This window comes from Poeciliopsis prolifica, unplaced genomic scaffold (assembly GCF_027474105.1).
Source record: "Poeciliopsis prolifica strain line A6 unplaced genomic scaffold, Auburn_PproV2 SCAFFOLD001, whole genome shotgun sequence".
Taxonomy (NCBI): Eukaryota; Metazoa; Chordata; class Actinopteri; order Cyprinodontiformes; family Poeciliidae; genus Poeciliopsis; species Poeciliopsis prolifica.
Genome location: NW_026562376.1, coordinates 26145781 through 26165194, shown reverse-complemented (window position 1 = coordinate 26165194; position 19414 = coordinate 26145781). Strand labels below are relative to the sequence as shown.

Here is a 19414-nt window from a genome sequence, read left to right as displayed (position 1 = left end):
TGATGGTGAATGTAGTGATCTGGAGAGAAGTGCATAAGTTGAAGATGAGAGCGGGTGAACGGTTCTGATGATGTTGATTTTGTACTGGTGTTTTCAGCAGCTTGTCACAGTGGAATCAAGAGCAACAGAACCAGGAGGTGATCTGAACAGTGGTGTGAGACGGACAGAGGTGGGGAGTCAGAGAAGCAAGTGACAGATTGAAGGAGTGATGTAGACTGATTGTGGTGAGGTGAGTTACAAAATAGCATAAATATTTATTGGGTGTTCAGGTATAGACACTGGTCAGTACTACAGTACTGACCAGTGAGGTCAGTACTGCAGGAGGTCAGAAGGGTAAACTGGTCCCAAACTTCACTGTTGGAAGTATCTACCTGCAGAACGAGCTGGAATGAGGAGTCAGGGAAATGAGGAGAAGTCTTGGTCTGCTTTGGGGGCCCTGGTGAAGACTTTTTTTGTGGAGATGAGTTCAGTGAAGAGAGCAGCAATCAGTCTAAAATCACTAATGAATCTCTGCAGAAGTTTGTGAACCCTAGGAGACTCTGCATCTATTTCCTGGAATCAGGGATGGGCCACTCCTGGACTGAACAGACGTTTTATGAATCTACCTTCACCTGGCCACCTGCAGAGATGTAACCCAAAAAAGTGATAGAAGACACATGGAGCTCACATTTTTCTGCTTTCACAAAGAAGTTATTTTCCAGAAGGCATTGGAGGACTTTTTTAACATGGACCTGGTGTTTGTCCAAGATGTTGGAGAACACCAGAATCTTTGTGTCATTCAGACACACAAAGATGTTAAGATAGTCATGGAGAATGATATTCAGGACCTGAAAACCCCGGAAGGCATGACGAAATACTCAAAATGTCCAAAGTGAGTCTTGAATGTGGTGTTCTCTATAGAAATAGACCAGACAAGATGCAAAACAAGTGGTTGCTTTCTGGACCCACTTGAAAGCAGATAATATCAGAGGGAATGAGTAAATATTCTTTATGGTAATCTGATTAAACCCTCAATAGTCAATGCAATGTGAGGGGTTTTTTTCTGTTCAGTGGCAAAAAAAAAATATCCAGCCCCCACTGGAGAGAACAAAGAGCTGGGATGGAGAAAGTTCAGTGGTCATTAAAACACCTCTCTGTTCTGGTGTCACTTTTTAAATTAGTTGTGAACATAAACATTCTGCAGGTGTTCAGGTATAAGACAATGTACTCATTTAGTAAATTTTTGTACCAAGCCAACAGGATTGTACTGGGTATATTTCGTAAAATAAATAAATAAATGTATGTACCGTTACATCCTTAATCACTGGTGTAAAGAAAAAAAGAATGAAACACAGAGTCATTAAGCTTTGGTCTAAGTTCATCTGTATATTTCAATCCATAGTTATTCTGGCAACCTAAGGCTTGGAGGATCCTTACCAAAGTCACCATGTCTTCTTTGTATTCCTGTTTCACTTTTAGACAACTAATAGACATGTAAGGAAAAAATAAGCAGCTTCTAAATACCAGTGTCAGAGTTTATTCAGATGCAGTAAGTGTACTTTACAGTCCAAACAACTATTCAACTACAATACAAAGAAGCAAACAGAGATTTTCTTGGATTATACTCATAGCTTAATACGTCAATTAAAGTCTAACCCAGAAACAGATTTATCAGTAAATGCTATTTCACTTAAAATAAAACATTTATGGGGTGTCATGAAAAATAACATCCTCCTATTTTTTTTATTAAATTCCATTTCAAAAATAAAGCTGACTCTCACATCAAAAAACGGAATAGCATTTTTTAAATACATTTTCCTCTAAAAGTAAAATCATACATTGTTTGATAAAAAGCATTGTATTCTGAAAAATGTTTCTCTGTGAACAGGAGATTTTATCAAGAAAGCGTTTTCCAGAAGCAGGATTATCCTGATTTACAGTCACTGGAATGCTTATTCTGAAAAATCAAAAGTGGTTGAAGGTTTTAAGCCTGAAGTCAATTGATAACTAAACTAATGCCAAATGTTTTACTTGTCTTCCAATCAAATTAAGTGGACCAGCATGGTAAAAGTTGTATGATATCATTTTCTGCAGTGTTGTCACAAAGGTTGAAAGGTGATTCAACCTGCTTTCATGCTTGTGTGTTAACTAGGTTTCATTCTCGCTGTCTGGATCAGCTGGCTCTTGTGACTGGAACGGATTGGTGGCCAGTTTATTCAGATCCTCCGTGGTCATCTCTCTCATCTTCCCATCTGAATTAAGTTGCATGGGCTGGATCAAATTGGTCCTACACAAAGCAGGAAAAGTGTGTCAGCATAGACCCAACACATGTTTACTGTGTGTTAGCACATTAAATACTGTGCAGCTGTACCAAAAATGGCAGCAGTTCAAGACAGTATATCAGGTTTTGTACTTTCTCACTTATCTTTTCTAGGGTGAAAAGTTGATAGCGATAAACAGGACAATGCTCCAGATAAATGCACCCACCACTTTAAGTACATGATTAATTGTTTGTTAATACAAAGAGTGATTCAGCCAATTGCATGGTCACTAGATCAGAGGATATAGCTTTCTGAAGTTCCAAGTGATCATCAGACGGAAGAAGAAATGGGATTTAAGTGACTGAACATGGCATGGCTGTTGGTGCCTACCATACTGGTTTCTGAATTCAGAAACTATTGATTTGGTCATAGGAAAGAAATAACATGAAGATAACAGGAGCTCAAATAACATCTTGCTACAACTTGGATATGCACAACACATAGCACATTGGCAAATTGATCCAAAATTGATTGATTGGACCAATGAATTATGGTTTGTGTGCCAGCGCGTTTTATCACAGGAAACTGATTAAGCATTATCTCTTCAGAACAGGGGTACTGTCACCTTTTAGCCACTGTCTAGAACTTCCCATGAGCAAGGTGTACATAAAAAAGTGACTAGTGAGAATATTTGATAGACACAAATGTTCTGAAGAGTAGCGGTGTGTGACCTTGACAGTCTGTCAAACATGTTGACTAGCTTCATGGCCTCGTACTCCTTCTGCTCATCTGTCATTCCATCCATTGGGTTAGGCTGCTCCTCTTCAACAACACCTGTGATCAAGTTTATACTGGAAACAACATGAACACAGAGATGAAAGAGGAATAACACAAGAAAAACACTGGAAACTGTCATTTGAAAATTATGCACTAAATGAGTAAAAAATTCATCTGTCCAAGTAATTTCAAAATTTTTTAAACATGCTAAGAAATGTGAAAATTGTGGTGCTGAACTCCAGACGGAACATATTGTTATTTAGTTAATACCATAAATTATTTTACTGTGATACTTCAGTGATCTTTCTCAGACTGCTACCTTCACATCTAAAAATAGATGACTTTTTAATCTGTGTTAAAAAACATTTTTAATGTTTGTAAGGGTTTCACTGCTTGTGTGTGAGCTACTCTTCTGACTCAGCTGCACTGACTGCATTTAAGGTACTGACTGCGGCTTTGCCTCTCTGTACTCTTCAGTCTCTGAGTCTTCATCTTCAGAGTAGATCCCAGAGTCTCGGCCCCCTCTGAGCAGGCCTCTGGCAGCCAGCAGACCTGCAGCGTTACCGTATCCAGTGTACTTGATGAACCTTGAAACTGGACACAGACATGTTGACATTAAAATGGTTGTATCTCTCCTGATGAAAGAGAAGATCTTAGTACTGACTTAAGCTGGCGACAAACCACATTACTTGTTTGCCCAATTTTCCCAGATTCCCAATAGAATTCTAAAAAAAATCTTCTATTACTGCCACCTACTGGAATGTTTGTTCCTTTTAACCCTCTCCAGGCAGATGTTGCAGATTTGCAACAACTAAGTGCTACTTAGCTAGTCTTTGCAAGTAATTTGAGCCTGAGAGGGTTAACTTTTGCCCTTTTAAGAGTTTAATGTATTTAGTTGGCTTTAGCTGGTCTGAAAGGTACTGTAGTCTTTGATCTTCAACCAGTTAATGTGATATTTAGTCTTTCAATTGAAAAACATAAAGCAGCTTTTTTATTATATGTGATGAACAGAAGTCGTCAAGTGAGCCTCCACACCTTTAGCCTGTGGTTACATCACCTCCTGCTGTCATTAGTGCGTTCTGGTTCTGATTTGTTTTAAAATTTTAAATTGTCTTTGTTTCTAAATTCAACTCTTTTTGCTTAGCTTCATAAGTTCTTCCACAAAACCTGCAGGTTCATGTCAGCCTTGCTAATCTGTGTTGTGTATCACTGTTTAATGTCAGATATTGTTAATCATCAGAGATGAGTTATATATTTTTGCATCGCTACAAATAATTTCAGCCAATGGATATTTCTCTCACCACTTTCTTTGCAGAGCACAAAGAGGAATTCAGCAGCACAGTCCTTGACATCGGTGTCGATGTGTGTCATGAGACGGACTAATTTGTTCCTGAGAGCACTGCCGACTTCTGGCCTGTTTTTCACATCTCGAAGAGGGGGCAGCACCTTAACAAAGCAAAAGCAGAAGACAGTTCCGGAGCCATTGGCAGCAAACTTGCTCATCTATCAGCTTTCTGGCTCCACTCCATACGGACTTTTGACCTGAGGAATTTCCTGGTCTCTCGGTGGATGCGGGAACTCTCAGTCAGTAAGTTTAGAGATGGGAGAAGAGTTTCTTTCAGCTTATGGCCCTGGTGAAAAGATAAACATTTATCTATTAGTCAGCTGTCAGTCTACCTTGTAAAAGACATATATGTAATAGAAGTTATCTACAGTCAATGTGGTTCCATGTAGTCATAAAAAATTATACTACTTATTTATCACTTGCATGTCCTAAGGCTTAAGTACAAAGCAGTAGCACAGTTCCTCCAGCTGTTTGCTAATTGCTACTGCCACTAGACTAAAAGGACTGACTAGCAGCATTTTTTGTGTTCTTCCCATACAATTCTTTTATCTTATTTAAATATATTTTTCATTTTTGTTGCTGCTCTGACATCTGAATTTCTCCAAAGTAGAGCAGTAAAGAATATTTCTCTCAGTGAGTGAGCATACTTAAATTTGATTGGTGCTTCAAATCTCAAGTTAGGGGCAGTATAGTCATGGTTTTAAAATAATGACAAAGCTCACAAATTTGAAATACCTCAAAATTAAAATCTTGACATACATCATAATCTGTCATGCTTTAAAAAATGTTGCCTTTTTCCATCACTACACAAATTAGCTTAAGCTTTCCAAAAAACAGAAAAATCCACCCTGGTAAAGAATGCAGAACAACCCAGATGAAGACAACTGTGAAAGTTCCTTGGTTAAGTGACTTATTGAGAGTGTGGAGGCTGTTCAGAAAAAGCCCATTACTATTATGTTAAAATAGGCATTTACCAATCATTAGAACATCCTGGAGCATTCAGTGGTTGAGGAAAGATAATTCAACAAAATTGCAAACTTCTATTGTTAAAGCAGTTAATCTTCCCTTTGTGAAACTATAAGATCTGAAATGAGTAACTATTCATATAGTTTGCCTTTCTTTGTGTTAACTTGGACAAGCTTTTGTTCTCATCAACCCTTTGAAACAATTGTACTAGAGGCTAAGAGATAATTTCTATATCTACAGTGTTAACCTACACGATCAAGTTTTTTCTCCATGAATTCCAGCAGCATGTTCACAGCATCCATGTTGACTCCCATGTACTCGATGGAGCCATTTTCCACCTTGGGCAATAACAGTACATCCAAACAAGGCAGTGGGAGATTCCCCAGTAAATTCACAGTATGACTGAAAATACAAGGAGAAACGCAGTAAGAGGCTGGATTCAGAGAGAAGCCATGAGTGTATAATTGAAGTGAGGAGTGTGTTATCAAACCTGTGGAACTCTTCAGTCCGCTCCTCTCCGTCTGCTCGGCTCATCAAACAGTATCTCAGGAGAGCACCTAAATGTCTGTACTCTACTGCCTCTTCCTTCTCACACACAAGCACAAAAATGCACACACACTGAGTGTTCAGAAGAGTGCGCTCATCTCATTAGGCTCAGTGTTTCTGTAGCAACAGAAGGCTGCTCTCTGGCAGTCCATGTTTAGCACAATGCAACATTACAATGACAAATCAATGGAACAGATGCTCTCGTGATAGCCATCATTTCCTTTTCTGTCCAGTAACTCACCAGAAAAACAGCGACAAACAGGAGGAACAATAAGACGGAGATGCATCCTAACTTCTCTAGTGATCAAACTGACCAATTAACAGCATATTGAAACTTCACATGAAATGTTCCTTCTTACCTCATCGACCTTGCGTCGGTTTGTGTCAAAGGTGATATTGAAAAGTATTTTCAGTATTTCCATAGCTAACTCTGCCTGCTGCCTGCTCAGTGGAGGAAGTTCCTCAGGAGGAAAACCTTCATACCCTGCTCTGGCTGTCACCAGAGGCTCTGGCCAACACAGACAAAGGGTTGCTTCCAACTGGTTGCCTAGAATGCACAAAGGACAGCAAAAGGTCTCTTCATCTTTACCATAGCAAAATTGTTTCATTACAAATTATTCTCAGCAGTACAGTCATGGATGAAAGTATTGTCAGTCACACAAATAAGTCTCATGGTTAAAGGATATGTTGAAATTTTTATTTTATTTTTGATCTTTCTCTGGGAATAAGTGAAACATTTTTATAGGTTTGACGAGGCTTTTATTGGCGGACATACTCAACATCAATATCAACATCAGTTTAATTTTGAGGGCTCATGAATCATTCTTGTCTTCCTAGTTTATGGGGTTGATCCTAGTTTGTTGTCTTCTGCTTTGTGACAAATATCTTAATCACCATGGGGACAAAGATTTCATGTTTAGATCTTGCTACTGTGACACCCAAACTTCCCCATTCAACATACTGGAAAATACAGTCTGCCATAAAATTGTGCTTGCACTCCTGGAACAAGTTTCTCTTTGACATCTTGATCTCATTCTTCATAAATGGCAGTGTTCTTGTACAAATTGTGACTAATCTCACTCAGATGAGAAGCTATATAACCCAAAACATGAACTGAATTGAGATAAAAAGCCTGGAATTCATGGAAGAGAACATCTTTTCTTGTCAAGATCAGTAATGTTTCAGATCTCTTTAACAAAGAAAGCATAACTCATCTGTGAGGGCAATGTAGGATGGATATCCATCTTCTTGTGTCTATCCTTGTTACTTGGCATCATATTTGTCAGTTTTTTTGTGTTTTTCATGAAGCCTTAGGCCAAAAGTTTTTATCTCCCAGTGTGTTTCGATTTACTAATGGGCACTTGCTTCTAATGTTCAGTAAACTCAGCATTTGCACTGGGGGCAACATGACTCTGTTCTGTATACTCCTTAGTCCAGTAAATGTCTTTGCTGTAACTGAACCTCCTGCAGTTGTTGAGGATCTAGAAATGTGCTCTTTTCACCTGCAATATTCCTCGCAGTGCTTCCTGCATGTGACATTTAATGTATACTTATGAAGACTGAACACTTTTCTGTGGAGGTAACCATTGCTAATACAAACAGATCTGCTGCTTTTTATTTGCATAATCAGTCAGCTTCCATATATGCTCTCAATATGACCATATTTGAATAAAGTCAGCTGGTTGTTTTTTGTCAGGGCAAAATTTTAAAGCCTATAAGATGAAGTGATTTAATATGAATCTGTTCAATAATCCAACAACATTAGTACAAAAACTGAAACCATGAAGGGTACAAAAAACAATATTTCATTATAGATCAAATCGCATTTCTTTACCTTTCACCTTCATACAGTGTTAGGGGGTCACAAATAGGGAATTCAAAAGGCACACAACTCTTAAAGAATTATGTCCATTTGACCAAACAGAATAAACATCTTTTCTCTATGAGCGAACCAGGATCGTGTTCAGGTACAATTTCCTTAATTATGCTGAAACTGTAACTCATCTCTAAAGCTGGTATAGGTAATGATACAAATAGGATTTTGGACAAGAGGATAAAAATAGCAGAACCACTTGTTTTCCAAAATCCACTTGGAAAGCAATTACCTAGGAGTTTGATTCCATGGAGCTCCTGGGCCAGCTGTGCCCTGACATCCACCCTCAGGGCAGTCAGCAGGAAGGTCAGTCGCAGGTCAAAGAAACGCACCTGGGCAGAAAAAGACAACTCACTAAACTTATTTTCTTCTTAGAACAGAAGTGGTAGTGACACTGGAAAAACGCTTAAGTTATGTCACGCTTAAGTTATAAAATATTATACAGTAATTATGAAACAACCAATGAACATTGCATTCTGTCAAATGACATCAAAATCTTCTTGAATAATCATCATCAAATATACGTCAAACATATTAATCAATGTTTGATTTATTATCAATCAAAAACAACAGGCCTTGAGCTAAAGGAACTCAGTGTTTAATATAAATTTTGTGTTTGCAGAGGATAACCAGAACCAGTCAGGAGTTTACAAGTTTACAATGATCATATAGTTTATGAACTAAAGCAAAATATTATTATTCGAAATATATTACATTAAAATTGAAGCATGTATTCAATTTACTCCCTTACCTCATGGTTCCAGGTGGGATGATTACATTGCTTCAGTCTCTCTGCTACACCATCAATAAAGTGCAGATCAGCTGCTATGACCTGCCATCCATTCAACAAATGACAGTGAGCTTTTACAGGTTAAAATAAATAAAACATAATTAAAGGTGCCACAGGCTGACCTGTGCTGTCTGACTGTGGAACAGGATGTTACAGATGCACTTGAGAGCCTCTATAATCACTTCTTGATCAGGGTTTTCTGAAGGGGGGGAGGATTCTTTTACCATCACACTAGAGTCCTCTGCTGCCTCTTTCCCATCCTTCTCCACAACCACTTCAAGAAAAAAAGAGATCATAGACACAGGAAAAAATACCACAAAAATATTAAAAAATATAAAAACATAATTAACTTCAATTCTTTATCAAACTGTTACAGTTTTGTTCTTTTTTAAATTTTCAATCACAAAAACGTTTCATTTGTAGTGACTTGAAGACTCACTAAAAACCAATAGTGATTTTTTTTTAAAGAAAAATAAATCTTGTCCAGGAAAACCTTGCTTGTTCATACACCACAAGTGAATAATCCCAGACTTTCTTTAACAATCTTTTAGTTGTTTATCCTTTTGTGGTTATGTTGACAGAATGCACATCTTCCTTATAAAACTCCTACTTACGCTGTTTTTTTTTTTGTCACTTCTCAGTTAGAACACAGGCAAATAAGATGTGCCTATAGCAATATCGTATCATTTTTAAGAAAACGTGAGGCTTCTTTAATGGTTTAGTCAACTACCCACAATGTTCGTTGTCAGTCTTTGCCTTAAGGCTGAAGCAGAGGACTTCAAGAGTCTGGGTGTCTTGTTCAAAAGTGACAGTGAGATGGAGCAGGAAAAGGATACATGGATTGTGACTTTGTCTGCAGTAATGCATGTGCTGCTCCAGTCTGTTGGAGTGAAGAAAGAGCTGAGCCAAAAAGCTAAGGGAAAAAAAGATGGTAACCAAAACAAAGAAAGGAGAAAAAGCCTTTCATCCTCATCATTACAGAGATGTAAAGGAGTCTGTCAGGAACTCCCAGGCCATTTTTTCTCTCCAGTCTACCCATGGAGGTGAGGACACATTCTGCATATTCACAGTGTTACACTAGAAATTTTGTTTTTAGAGCAATATTGTGACATTTCAGTGGCAGTTGTGTAACTGGTGCAAACATTTGTACGTACAGTATTTGCAAATATATATACAGTCATATACAATGCAGGCTTAAGCTGCAAAAAAATTTATATCTGTGGCAGCGCAACTGAGGTGATAATGGTAAATGGTAAAGTGTAAAATTATTCTGGCAAGCTCAGCAAGAAGCTTGTGGGTTCAAAACCCGACCCAGGGTCTTTGTGCATGGAGTTTGCATGTTCTTCCTGTGCATGTGTAGGAAGCTGAACTGTCAGGTTCACTGATCTCTCTAATTCACTTTATGTGAATCCATCCCAGTGTCCCTGGGATGGACTGGCCACCTGTCCAGGATGACCCCACCTATCGCCCATTGACCGCTGGAGATAGGCACCAGCACCCCTTGACACCCCACTAGGGATAAGCATGTGAGATGATGAATGGAAACACAAAGCAGAGTAATCTCAAAAAAGTGAAACATGGCAGTTGTTCACATTATGTTAATTTCTCATTTCAAGTTAACACAAAAAAATGTGTTTATTGTGTTTGACTAAATAATTCTAGTAAAGATAACATATCCAGACGACAACCAACAACCAGCAAAGACATTTGCAGCACAACCTTTTGTAAGCTTGCCTTATGTTAAGGCAAGCTTACATCCAAGAGTTTACAATAAAACAAGAGATGTAGTAATCCTGAACTAACATCTAGAAGATCGTTTGCTGTGATTATTTGAATATCACATTGAAGCTGAAATAGACAGAACTGAATTTTGAGTTTGAAATTAGGACAACTGTTTGTCATTTTGATTGGAGAGAAAATGTAGCTGGAAAATCTTTAAATGTGAGGGCATGATTAAAAACAAAATGATCCATCATAGTACATGTCTTAACATGGCAGATGATAGTTTCAGTTCATCATATTAACAGAATTTAGATACATGATTGCATAGTTTTGCTTTGCATTTTTCAATTGAGTGAAATGTATTTTTCTTTTTTGTTGTTGTTCTTTAAGGTCATTTTTGATCATTTATCCTCAGTGGTTTGATTTTTCTGGCGTTTTGAAAATATAACAGTTTTTTCTGTTTTGTGTGTAATATTATTTCACAACTATTGAGATAATAACATAACTTGTTAATGTTTAGTGAACAAATAAAACATCCGTTCACTGAAAGAGTGTTTGCTTTGTCACACTAACACAAAAAAGTTAAAGTAGTTCAACTAACTTCCAGTTTGTCAATGTGCAGTGATTCGAAGTAGTTGGGTTAATTCATTCATTTTATCCTCGTAAAACATAGTCATAAAGTCAGATTGCTATATCTATTTTGCTTCCAACTAACATCATACAATTATGTGGAGCCTGTCGACATAAAAAAGTTATGTTAAGTCAATGATTCATTTCTCTGAGTGTTGCAGAATAGTTACCTTTGCTCTCCTCCAAAGAGCCTTGGGAAGGTGCAGCAAGATGGGCAATACCAGAATAGTGGGCAAGTGTGAGCATAGCTGAGCGGCTGATGAATGGATCCAAACATTGTTTGTCTCTGGTCAAGATTCGAACCGTCTCTAGACATGCCAGCAGACAGGATGGTTGCAACTCCCTGCTCAGGAAACTGAGCACCAGCTCCCCCAGATGCTGTTTCACAGACACAGTTCATAAAAATTTGATATTAGGAGCAATAATTGGCCACAAAAATTTCATTCTTGTAGGTCAAAATGGAAATGTAATCCTCATTGCAATGTAAAACTTCAAAAAGAAAAACAAAGTTACAAAATGCTACAGTACCATGAAAAAGTATTTTGATATCGCCCATATCGCACATTGATTCAAGTTTTCACTTTTTAAATCACACAAACCACATGCTAAGTGATAAGAAGAAAAATATCATTAATATTTTTTCTTGTATTAAAAATCTAGTTCTGTTCTAATATAAACTTTTTAAAAAAACAATTAAAGCAGCAGCATGTAACTTGTGAAAAATATGTGAAAAACAATCAATCAGAGCCTGGAGGAATGCCTTAGCACTGTCAATCATTCTCACGTAAGTGCTGTTCAATATGCTAATGGAAGAGAAACAACAGCATTCCAGGAAAACTGTTTATCTGCTGTCATCAGAGCCATTTTAACTACTATTCTTGGCAGACACCACTGTGGTGAACCAGCTGTAGCATAGCAAAGAGAAAGGGCCGAGGTTGTGAGAAGCACATACACTATCTGACTCAGCGCTACGACCCTCTGGGAGCACTGGGAGGGGGCACAGGAGTTAGATTTTTTTATGGATTATCTGTCTCATACCATACTGATAGGCGCATTTTAAAAAATATGTGAAAAATAAATTTTGTTTACAAAAGTTACATACTGCAGCTTTGATATTTATTATTAAAAACTAATTACATTTATTTTCAAAGACTTATGGAAAGTGTGAAATAATGGATTACAGATAAAGTGTTACCCACAATTTACACCTTCTCAACACCTGTCAGTTTGTGAACTGCAGTCACTTCTCCAGCTTGTAAAAGTAATTAAATTTATTATTGAACTTTAAAACATAACCTTTGTCAGGGACATTGTATTTTAATGAAAATTATTTAAATTGCTTTATGGCCCAGCATTAGCTATCTGCTTCAGATCTTTAAACTAATTTTATTTACAGAAAGCGACACCCTGACAATCCAAAAACCAGGCAACTGAAGGAGAAACACAATCCAAACCAACTTACTGGCACCTATTTTAAATCTTGCATGCTTTCACTATGACAAACCACTTTTGTCATAGTGAGATACAGGTTGCTATGCACAACAGATTTTTGTCTATTGGTTTGGACAAATGGTCCAAAATTGTATCAATAAGGGGTTTTAGCCTGGTACATTTGTAGCCAGTGTGCATTTAAAAAGGTTAATTTATTTGCACAAACATAGGTTGCTCTGACAAATAATTACAAATTGTTAACAAATGTTAACTGGTAGATGACTCTAATTTACTCACAAAACGACTAATTACTATGTCTGTGACTTCAGAAGGCAATACATTGAAGTTAAGTTTAACTGATGGACACTATTGTTTGTTAATACCTTTTGTTGTTTTGCTTCCTAACTCACCAGCCAAGCAAACAAGAAAGAAAAAAGCAAATGACATAAAGACTTGAAGGTTATCAGGTTTTCAGGGGTTTTCAGTTTATCTGCTGTTTTTGTAAGTTACATCCAGAAAACTTTGAATCCATGTTGGACTCTTGTAAACCGAAAAGCAAATAAATATAGAATTTATGTTGAAAATGTTACAGGTACCTTTCTCTCCTGTCCCTCTTCTCTGTTGAATGTAAAGCACTGGCTCATCTGCAAAAAAGAAATAGAGCTGAAGGCACACAGGACAAATAACCACTGCTGAAGGAAGAAGAAAAGTAGAAATCAGTAATACATTAGAAACAAAATCTCCAGTACCACTTGAGCCATATTTATTTTAAATTTGTCTCATGTTTTTCTTTTTCTCCATTAGCTTCATGAAACAATAGAGATGCTACAGTGATTTCATTTCAAATTTTCGCATTCTTGTACAATTAAAAACAAAAACAAACAAAACAAAAATCATTTCTGGGGCTCCTCAGGACTCCATTCTTGGGTATCTGCTTACTTAATGCCACTATAGCTCAAGTTAAAGAGAATTACATTATATCTATCTGTACTTAAGTGGATGGGCCACAACTTTGTCACTTTAAAACCATATGTTTTATTTCAGTAATAAATTTTGTTTCCCATTTAATTGGTTTGTCTGTCACATTACATACTTCTTTGTCTTACACTAATGTAAGTTTTACAAATATTGTCTTACACTAAAGTGCTTTAAGTTGCCTGCCTTCAATGGAAAAACTGAAACTAGAATAAATATATAACACACAGTTTAACTAATTTGGCAGAAGTTTCTTCACCTTTAAGCCCCTCAAACCTAAGAGCTCCTTATTGGAGTGGGATTTGGCATGGCTGTGTGACTCTATTTGTGTAACTGTGAGTCTAATCCAATTGCTGTCAAGATCAACTCCCACACAGACATTGATTTATAGAACCACACCAAATAGCTCTCCCGGTTGATCAGCTGCACAGGTCCAGTGGAGTGTGCACCAACTTTGAAACTATCAATTTAGTCCAATACAATACAATTCCTAACAATTCAGGAATTGTATTTTGTTACCATAAAAAATTGTTTGGTCAGAATGTGTTTGGAGGAAAGCAGTGGCCAGTTTCAGCTTTTTAAAAAGTTGAAACTTACGGTGAAGGTTTAATTCAAATGTAATTTGGTACACATGCAGAGATGTATATGATTCATGCAGCCCACAGCAACTTTGACTTTATAGAGAACATCTGCTTAGTTGGGAGTCTGTGATTATTTGTCTTGATTAAAATACAGGCAGAGGAAGCAGAGCTTCAAGATGCTGCTAAACAGATATGAACACATGACAAATATGCAGCACAGTTGTTGGTATTGCTGCTCTGCAACAAGACGGTCCTGGTGAAAATCCCAGCATGGGCTATTTTTGCATGAAGTTTTCACATTCTCTCTTAACAGGCCCAGAGGCTTATTGGCCACTTAAAATTTTCCACAGTTGAATTGTGTGTGCATTATTGATTGTCCTCTGTGTCTCTGAGTTGCACTGTGATAAACTGGGGACCTGTCTGAGGAGCATCCCACCTCTTGCTCAAAGGGAGAAAGGGATGAGCAACAACGATCGATTCCTGGCTTGGGGTCTTTCTGCATGGAGTTTGCATGCGTGGATTCTCTCCAAGTACTCTGGAGTCTAAAAACATGACTGTCAGGTTTATTGGTTTCTCAAAATTGTCCTTAGGGTGTCCTGAGTGTGTGTGTGCATAGTTGTTTGTCCTTTATGTCTGTTTGTTGCCCTGCGGCAGAGTGGCGACCTGTCCATGGTGTACTCCGCCTCTTGCCCGGAACTTTAGCTGGAGGTAGGCACCAGCTGACCCCTCCTGACTCCACTAGGGATCAGGGTGTAAGAAAATGGATGGATGTAATTCCACACAGACTATTGTTTTCAAGCCTTTTTTTCCTCTTAATCATAATTTTCACTTACAGCTAAGAAAAAAAAAACATTTTTTAGGAGATTTAAATATATGAAATTGACAATAAAAAAAATACACAATTATGGGTTTAAGGAAATGCATGTTTATTACCTGCCTAAAATTTGCTATTTTCAAATGGCACTTTTAACCTGACAAATAAGCCTCATATTAATATGCATTCTAATTTAATGAGATGTAATAATACGATATAAATTTGTATGCCGGTTAAATTAGTAAGCCAATTTCCCATGTGGTTTTGTCTTGACTGTGATATATGCTCTGTTCTTCAAGGCCAAACTTGAATCAATTTAAATAATTTTATTTCTGACACTGACACTAAAGTTGATAGCATGTGCATGGCTTTGAATTCAGTTAAGCATCCAGAAAGAAAGGTTTAATTCATGTGTAATTTGGTACACATGCCTATGTCTATGATTCAACTTGAAAGAATCTGGAATGTCTAGAATAAGGAGCAGGGAATAATTAAAAAGAAGTTCAGAAAGGAAAACCACAAATCTGGGATTTAACAAGTGAAACAGGCTATTGCATGATACTGTTAGGATCCTGAGTTATTTTCAGGTTTATTATTTTGTATTCCTTACTCTCTTTCTTTGATTAGACCAGTCTTGTTCTATTCTTAGTCCAGTTCTTCTTAGAGATTTTAGTTTGTTTCTTGTCTCTAGTTATTCTTTGTTATTTTAGTTTAATAATGTTTCTTAGATCTAGTTATTCTTTAGTATTAGATTTATTTTCCAGGCCCCTGTATGCTCTCCCTCACCCCCTGTGTGACTTCTGCTTTCTCTCTCTCCCTTCACACCTGCAACCTGGTCTTTTGTTCCCTCATTCATCCTAAACCTTTCTCCTACTTCCATCCCTTGCTGGTTCCTCCTGTTAAATGCTGCACATCCCATTACTTCCCTGTTGTTTCTGTTATTTTTGTTCCATTTTGGCTCCATGTGTTCTATGTTTTTTTTTTTCTTTTTCATTTTTATAAGCAATGCATCTTTTTCCATATAGGAACAGCTTGTTCTACAAACAATCCACTCATCATATTACTCTGTTATGCTTCTTCATGCCAACAGAGCCCACAAATGTGACTGTTGTTAATGCTTTTTGAAAAAGTTTAGTTTAAGAGTATTTTCTTGTATTGCCTTGTTGCTGTAAATGTGCTATATAAATAAAATTACCTTCTCTTATGCTGTAGTTTTTATTTTTACATGAGTAATTTTATTATGAAGTGTTGCTACTTTCACTTGAATAAAATTTCTGGGTCCTCTACCTTCACTGACTAAGAACAAACATAATTTAACCAAAAATTCACCAGACACATACCTTATTATTGTTATTGTTTCAGAAGTTTTATATTGAAAGAAACTGACTAGGAAAATGTTTTTTTGGTTTGATTTTGCTATTTTGTAATTATGTTATTTGTATTAACCATTTTGATCTTTGAAATACCTAAATTTAGACTTAACTTTATATTTTGGATCGTCTGATAAGATCATTTTTAAATGATCAATAGTACTTGAGTATCCTTTTTACCATTTTTACTCTTAATTTAATAATTTTTTTTGGACTTTTTCATTTTCTTTGATAAAAGTAAAAGTAAGATACTTTTAACTAACACAAGTAAAAAGTAGGCTACTTAAGTACTCTATTACTTGAGTAAAATTTGTGTACTCTGCATACTTCAGCTCCTCATTAACAACTGTAAAACAATCCTAGGGCCTGTGTCTTACTGATTGGTAAATAATAGCACAATATCTATGAGGACAAGCCCATTAAGATAGTACGGGACTGATGAACAAATTGGTCCTGAACCTTCAATCTCATGTAAAAACAACAACAACAACAACAAACCAGAGGATTACAAACCAAGCAAACACATCACATAACAGTTCATTTTATGTGCTGTGGTTTATTTCCTTTGATGGTCAGAAATTGTTATTGGTGGAACTTTTGAAACTAGCTCAGAGTTGGGAAAGGAAAGGGAACTGCCCAGTCAAAAAGCCCCTAACAAGCAAGCAAACATTGGATATGAATAAGCCGTGATCATCTGAACAGACAGAAAAGCAGACGGCCTGACATACTGCTGGGTGATGATGCCCTTCTACCAGCTGTACTTGTGTTTACCTCTTTATTGAAGCTCTGTAACACTGCCAGCGCCTTGTCTTGTTCTCCCGTCTCCATTTGCTCTATAATAACACGTAAATCCATGACGGTATTGTGATGGGGAAACGGCCGCGCGCTGTTTTGTCCCGGTCTCGCCGTCAGAGGAAGATGCAGTCTTGCTTGATCTGTGAGGCTGGATGTTATATTCCACCCTACAAGATGTCACTGCTGACCAATGACAGAATGATGTCAGTATCCCCCGTTTCCCTCAGAGCCGAGCAGAGACGATTACAAGGAATTGGATTTGCTCAAGTCAAGTGTTGCGTTTAATGTCCCTGGGAAAAAAAAAAAAAAAACTGGCAATTTCAGTAATAGTTTATGATCCACCTTAAATAAAAAAGATGCATAAATCAAATATCAATCACTTCACCATATTCATGCGCTATGAATTGATATAAAAATATCAATCTCTTTTAATTTTCACTAAACACAAACAACTTCACCAACAAGTAAGCAAATTTATTTTTGCACATGGGCTATTTTTGAAAAATACAAATACAAAAAATAATACAAACACTTGCATTAGAAGGGTCAAATGTTCAAAATACTCAATTCTACAAATATTTTTTTTTAAGATTTACGTTCTTCTTGGTCGATTTGTAAAAAGTCAGTTTGTACTTTATGTTGAGAAAGTAATCATTTAGTTGATGCGTGATTCTCATCAAAGCCATCCGAGTCATCTACCAACATGAAGGGCTTGATAAGAAAAATAACAGCAGTTGGAGCCGTTTTCATACGTCGTTATGCATGACCTATTACAATTTTATCACTAATTCAAGCAAGCACAGATTTTTTCATAAATACTTCAAGTTACTAATTACATCAATTCCAGTTACTAACCTTGTTCTCTCGTGGACTGAAGTTAACTTAAGATGATTTCTATCATTTTGTTCTGTTTTGATGTTAACCTTTTCTGTGTATTGCGGTTAACCTTTGCAGGTAGTACTGCGTTCCGTTACCATAGGTACGTTCACAAGAAAGTTACCAAAATAAAAGCATAAACTCAACGTTAGTTAATAGAGCGCTCAGACCAAATTATTTTATGCTGAACATATAAAACAGGTTCATTTAAATATTGAAAATATAAATGTTGATCATATAAACATATACATGTTTATATCAAATAAAAAATATATATTTCAAAATTGAAATGAAGGTCAGCGGGTCCTGTCCCAACTGGAGGAGTTTCAGTATCTCAGGATCTTGTTCACGAATGAGGGAAGAAAGGAGCGGGAGACCGACAGGCGGATTGGTGCAGCGTCTGCAGTGAAGCGGCGCTGTACCGGTCCGTCGAGTGAAAGATAACTGAGTCAAAATGCGAAGCTCTCGATTTACCGGTCGATCTACGTTCCTACCCTAATCTGTGGTCGTGAGTTTCTTACGAGATCATGTATACAAGCGGCCAAAATGGATTTTCTCCGTAGAGTGTCTGCGCTCTACCACAGAGAGCAGCTGCTCCTCCACATCGAGAGGAGCCAGTTCAGGATGCCTCCTGGACGCCTCCCTGGTGAGGTGTTCCGGCCTGTCCCACCGGGAAGAGGCCCAGGGAAATAACCAGGACACGCTGAAGGGACTATATTTCTCAGCTGACCAGGGAACGCCTTGGGATTCCCCTGGAGGACCTGGAATAAATGGCTGGGGAGAGGGAAGTCTGAGCCTCCCTTCTTGAGGTGCTACCCCCTTGAGCCAACCCGGATAAGCGGAACAAATAAACATAATTGTGTAACTTGCAATAAGTGTATATATATATATATATGTATATATATATATATATATATATATATATATAATATATATATAGAGAGAGAGAGAGAGAGAGAGAGAGAGAGAGAGAGAGAGAGAGAGAGAGAGAGAGAGAAAGAGAGAGCAGTATATATATACTGCTAAAAAAAAATAAAGGGAACACTCAAACAACACAATAAAACTACAAGTAAATTAAACTTCTGTGAAATCACCGGACTTAGAAAGCAACACTGATTGACAATCAATATCACCTGCTGTTGTGCAAATGGAATAGACAGCGGGTGGAAATTATTTTCATATTTATTTCATTCATTCAGATCTAGGATGTGTTATTTGAGTGTTCCCTTTATTTTTTACACTGATATATATATATATAAAAAAAATAAAAAATTCCCTTCTCACCCACCACGGGTGGTTCTTATCCTCTGAGCTCGGGTCCTCTACCAGAGGCCTGGGAGCTTGAGGGTTCTGCGCAGTATCTTGGCTGTGCAAGGACTGCACATTTCTGGACTGAGATGTCTGATGTTGTTCCTGGGATCTGTTGTAGCCTGCTCCAGTTTGGGGGTTACTGCCCCGGGCCCCGATGACCACAGGCACCACTGTGGTCTTCACCTTCCAGGCCCTCTCCAGTTCTTCCCTGAGGCCCTGGTATTTCTCCAGTTTCTCGTGCTCCTTTTTCCTGATGTTGCAATCGCTTGGTATTGCTACATCTACCACAACGGCTTTCCTCTGATGTTTTATCCACTACGACAATGTCTGGTTGGTTCGCCATTACCATTTTGTCTGTCTGGATCTGGAAGT

General features: G+C 37.5%; 1 protein-coding gene across 2 annotated transcripts; it reads right to left on the bottom strand.

The window, feature by feature from the left end:
• Positions 1-1500: 1500 nt before the first annotated feature.
• On the bottom strand, positions 1501-17820 carry ric8a (RIC8 guanine nucleotide exchange factor A). 2 transcript variants are annotated; one of them, XM_055039567.1, is made up of 15 exons: positions 17711-17820; positions 16832-17145; positions 12917-12964; positions 11060-11267; positions 8660-8811; positions 8499-8579; positions 7980-8079; positions 6234-6421; positions 5819-5913; positions 5580-5730; positions 4553-4648; positions 4319-4463; positions 3467-3611; positions 2972-3091; positions 1501-2266 (listed from the first exon to the last, which is right to left on the bottom strand). In XM_055039567.1, exons 2-15 carry the CDS (start codon positions 16913-16915, stop codon positions 2128-2130), a joined length of 1752 nt encoding a protein of 583 aa, XP_054895542.1. In that variant the 5' UTR covers positions 16916-17145; positions 17711-17820; the 3' UTR covers positions 1501-2127. The 2 variants fall into 2 exon arrangements, with proteins under 2 accessions (XP_054895542.1, XP_054895549.1); XM_055039574.1 differs by having other exon boundaries at positions 16832-17038.
• Between the last annotated feature and the right edge of the window lie 1594 nt (positions 17821-19414).

Coding starts and splice junctions, on each gene's coding strand:
- ric8a (XM_055039567.1), bottom strand. CDS start 16,915: ATGGATTTACGTGTTATTATAGAGCAAATGGAGACGGGAGAACAAGAC. Junction 3,092..3,466: donor TACAGAGAGGCAAAGCCGCA/GTCAGTACCTTA, acceptor TGTTGTTTCCAG/TATAAACTTGATCACAGGTG. Junction 2,267..2,971: donor ATGTTTGACAGACTGTCAAG/GTCACACACCGC, acceptor TGCTTTGTGTAG/GACCAATTTGATCCAGCCCA.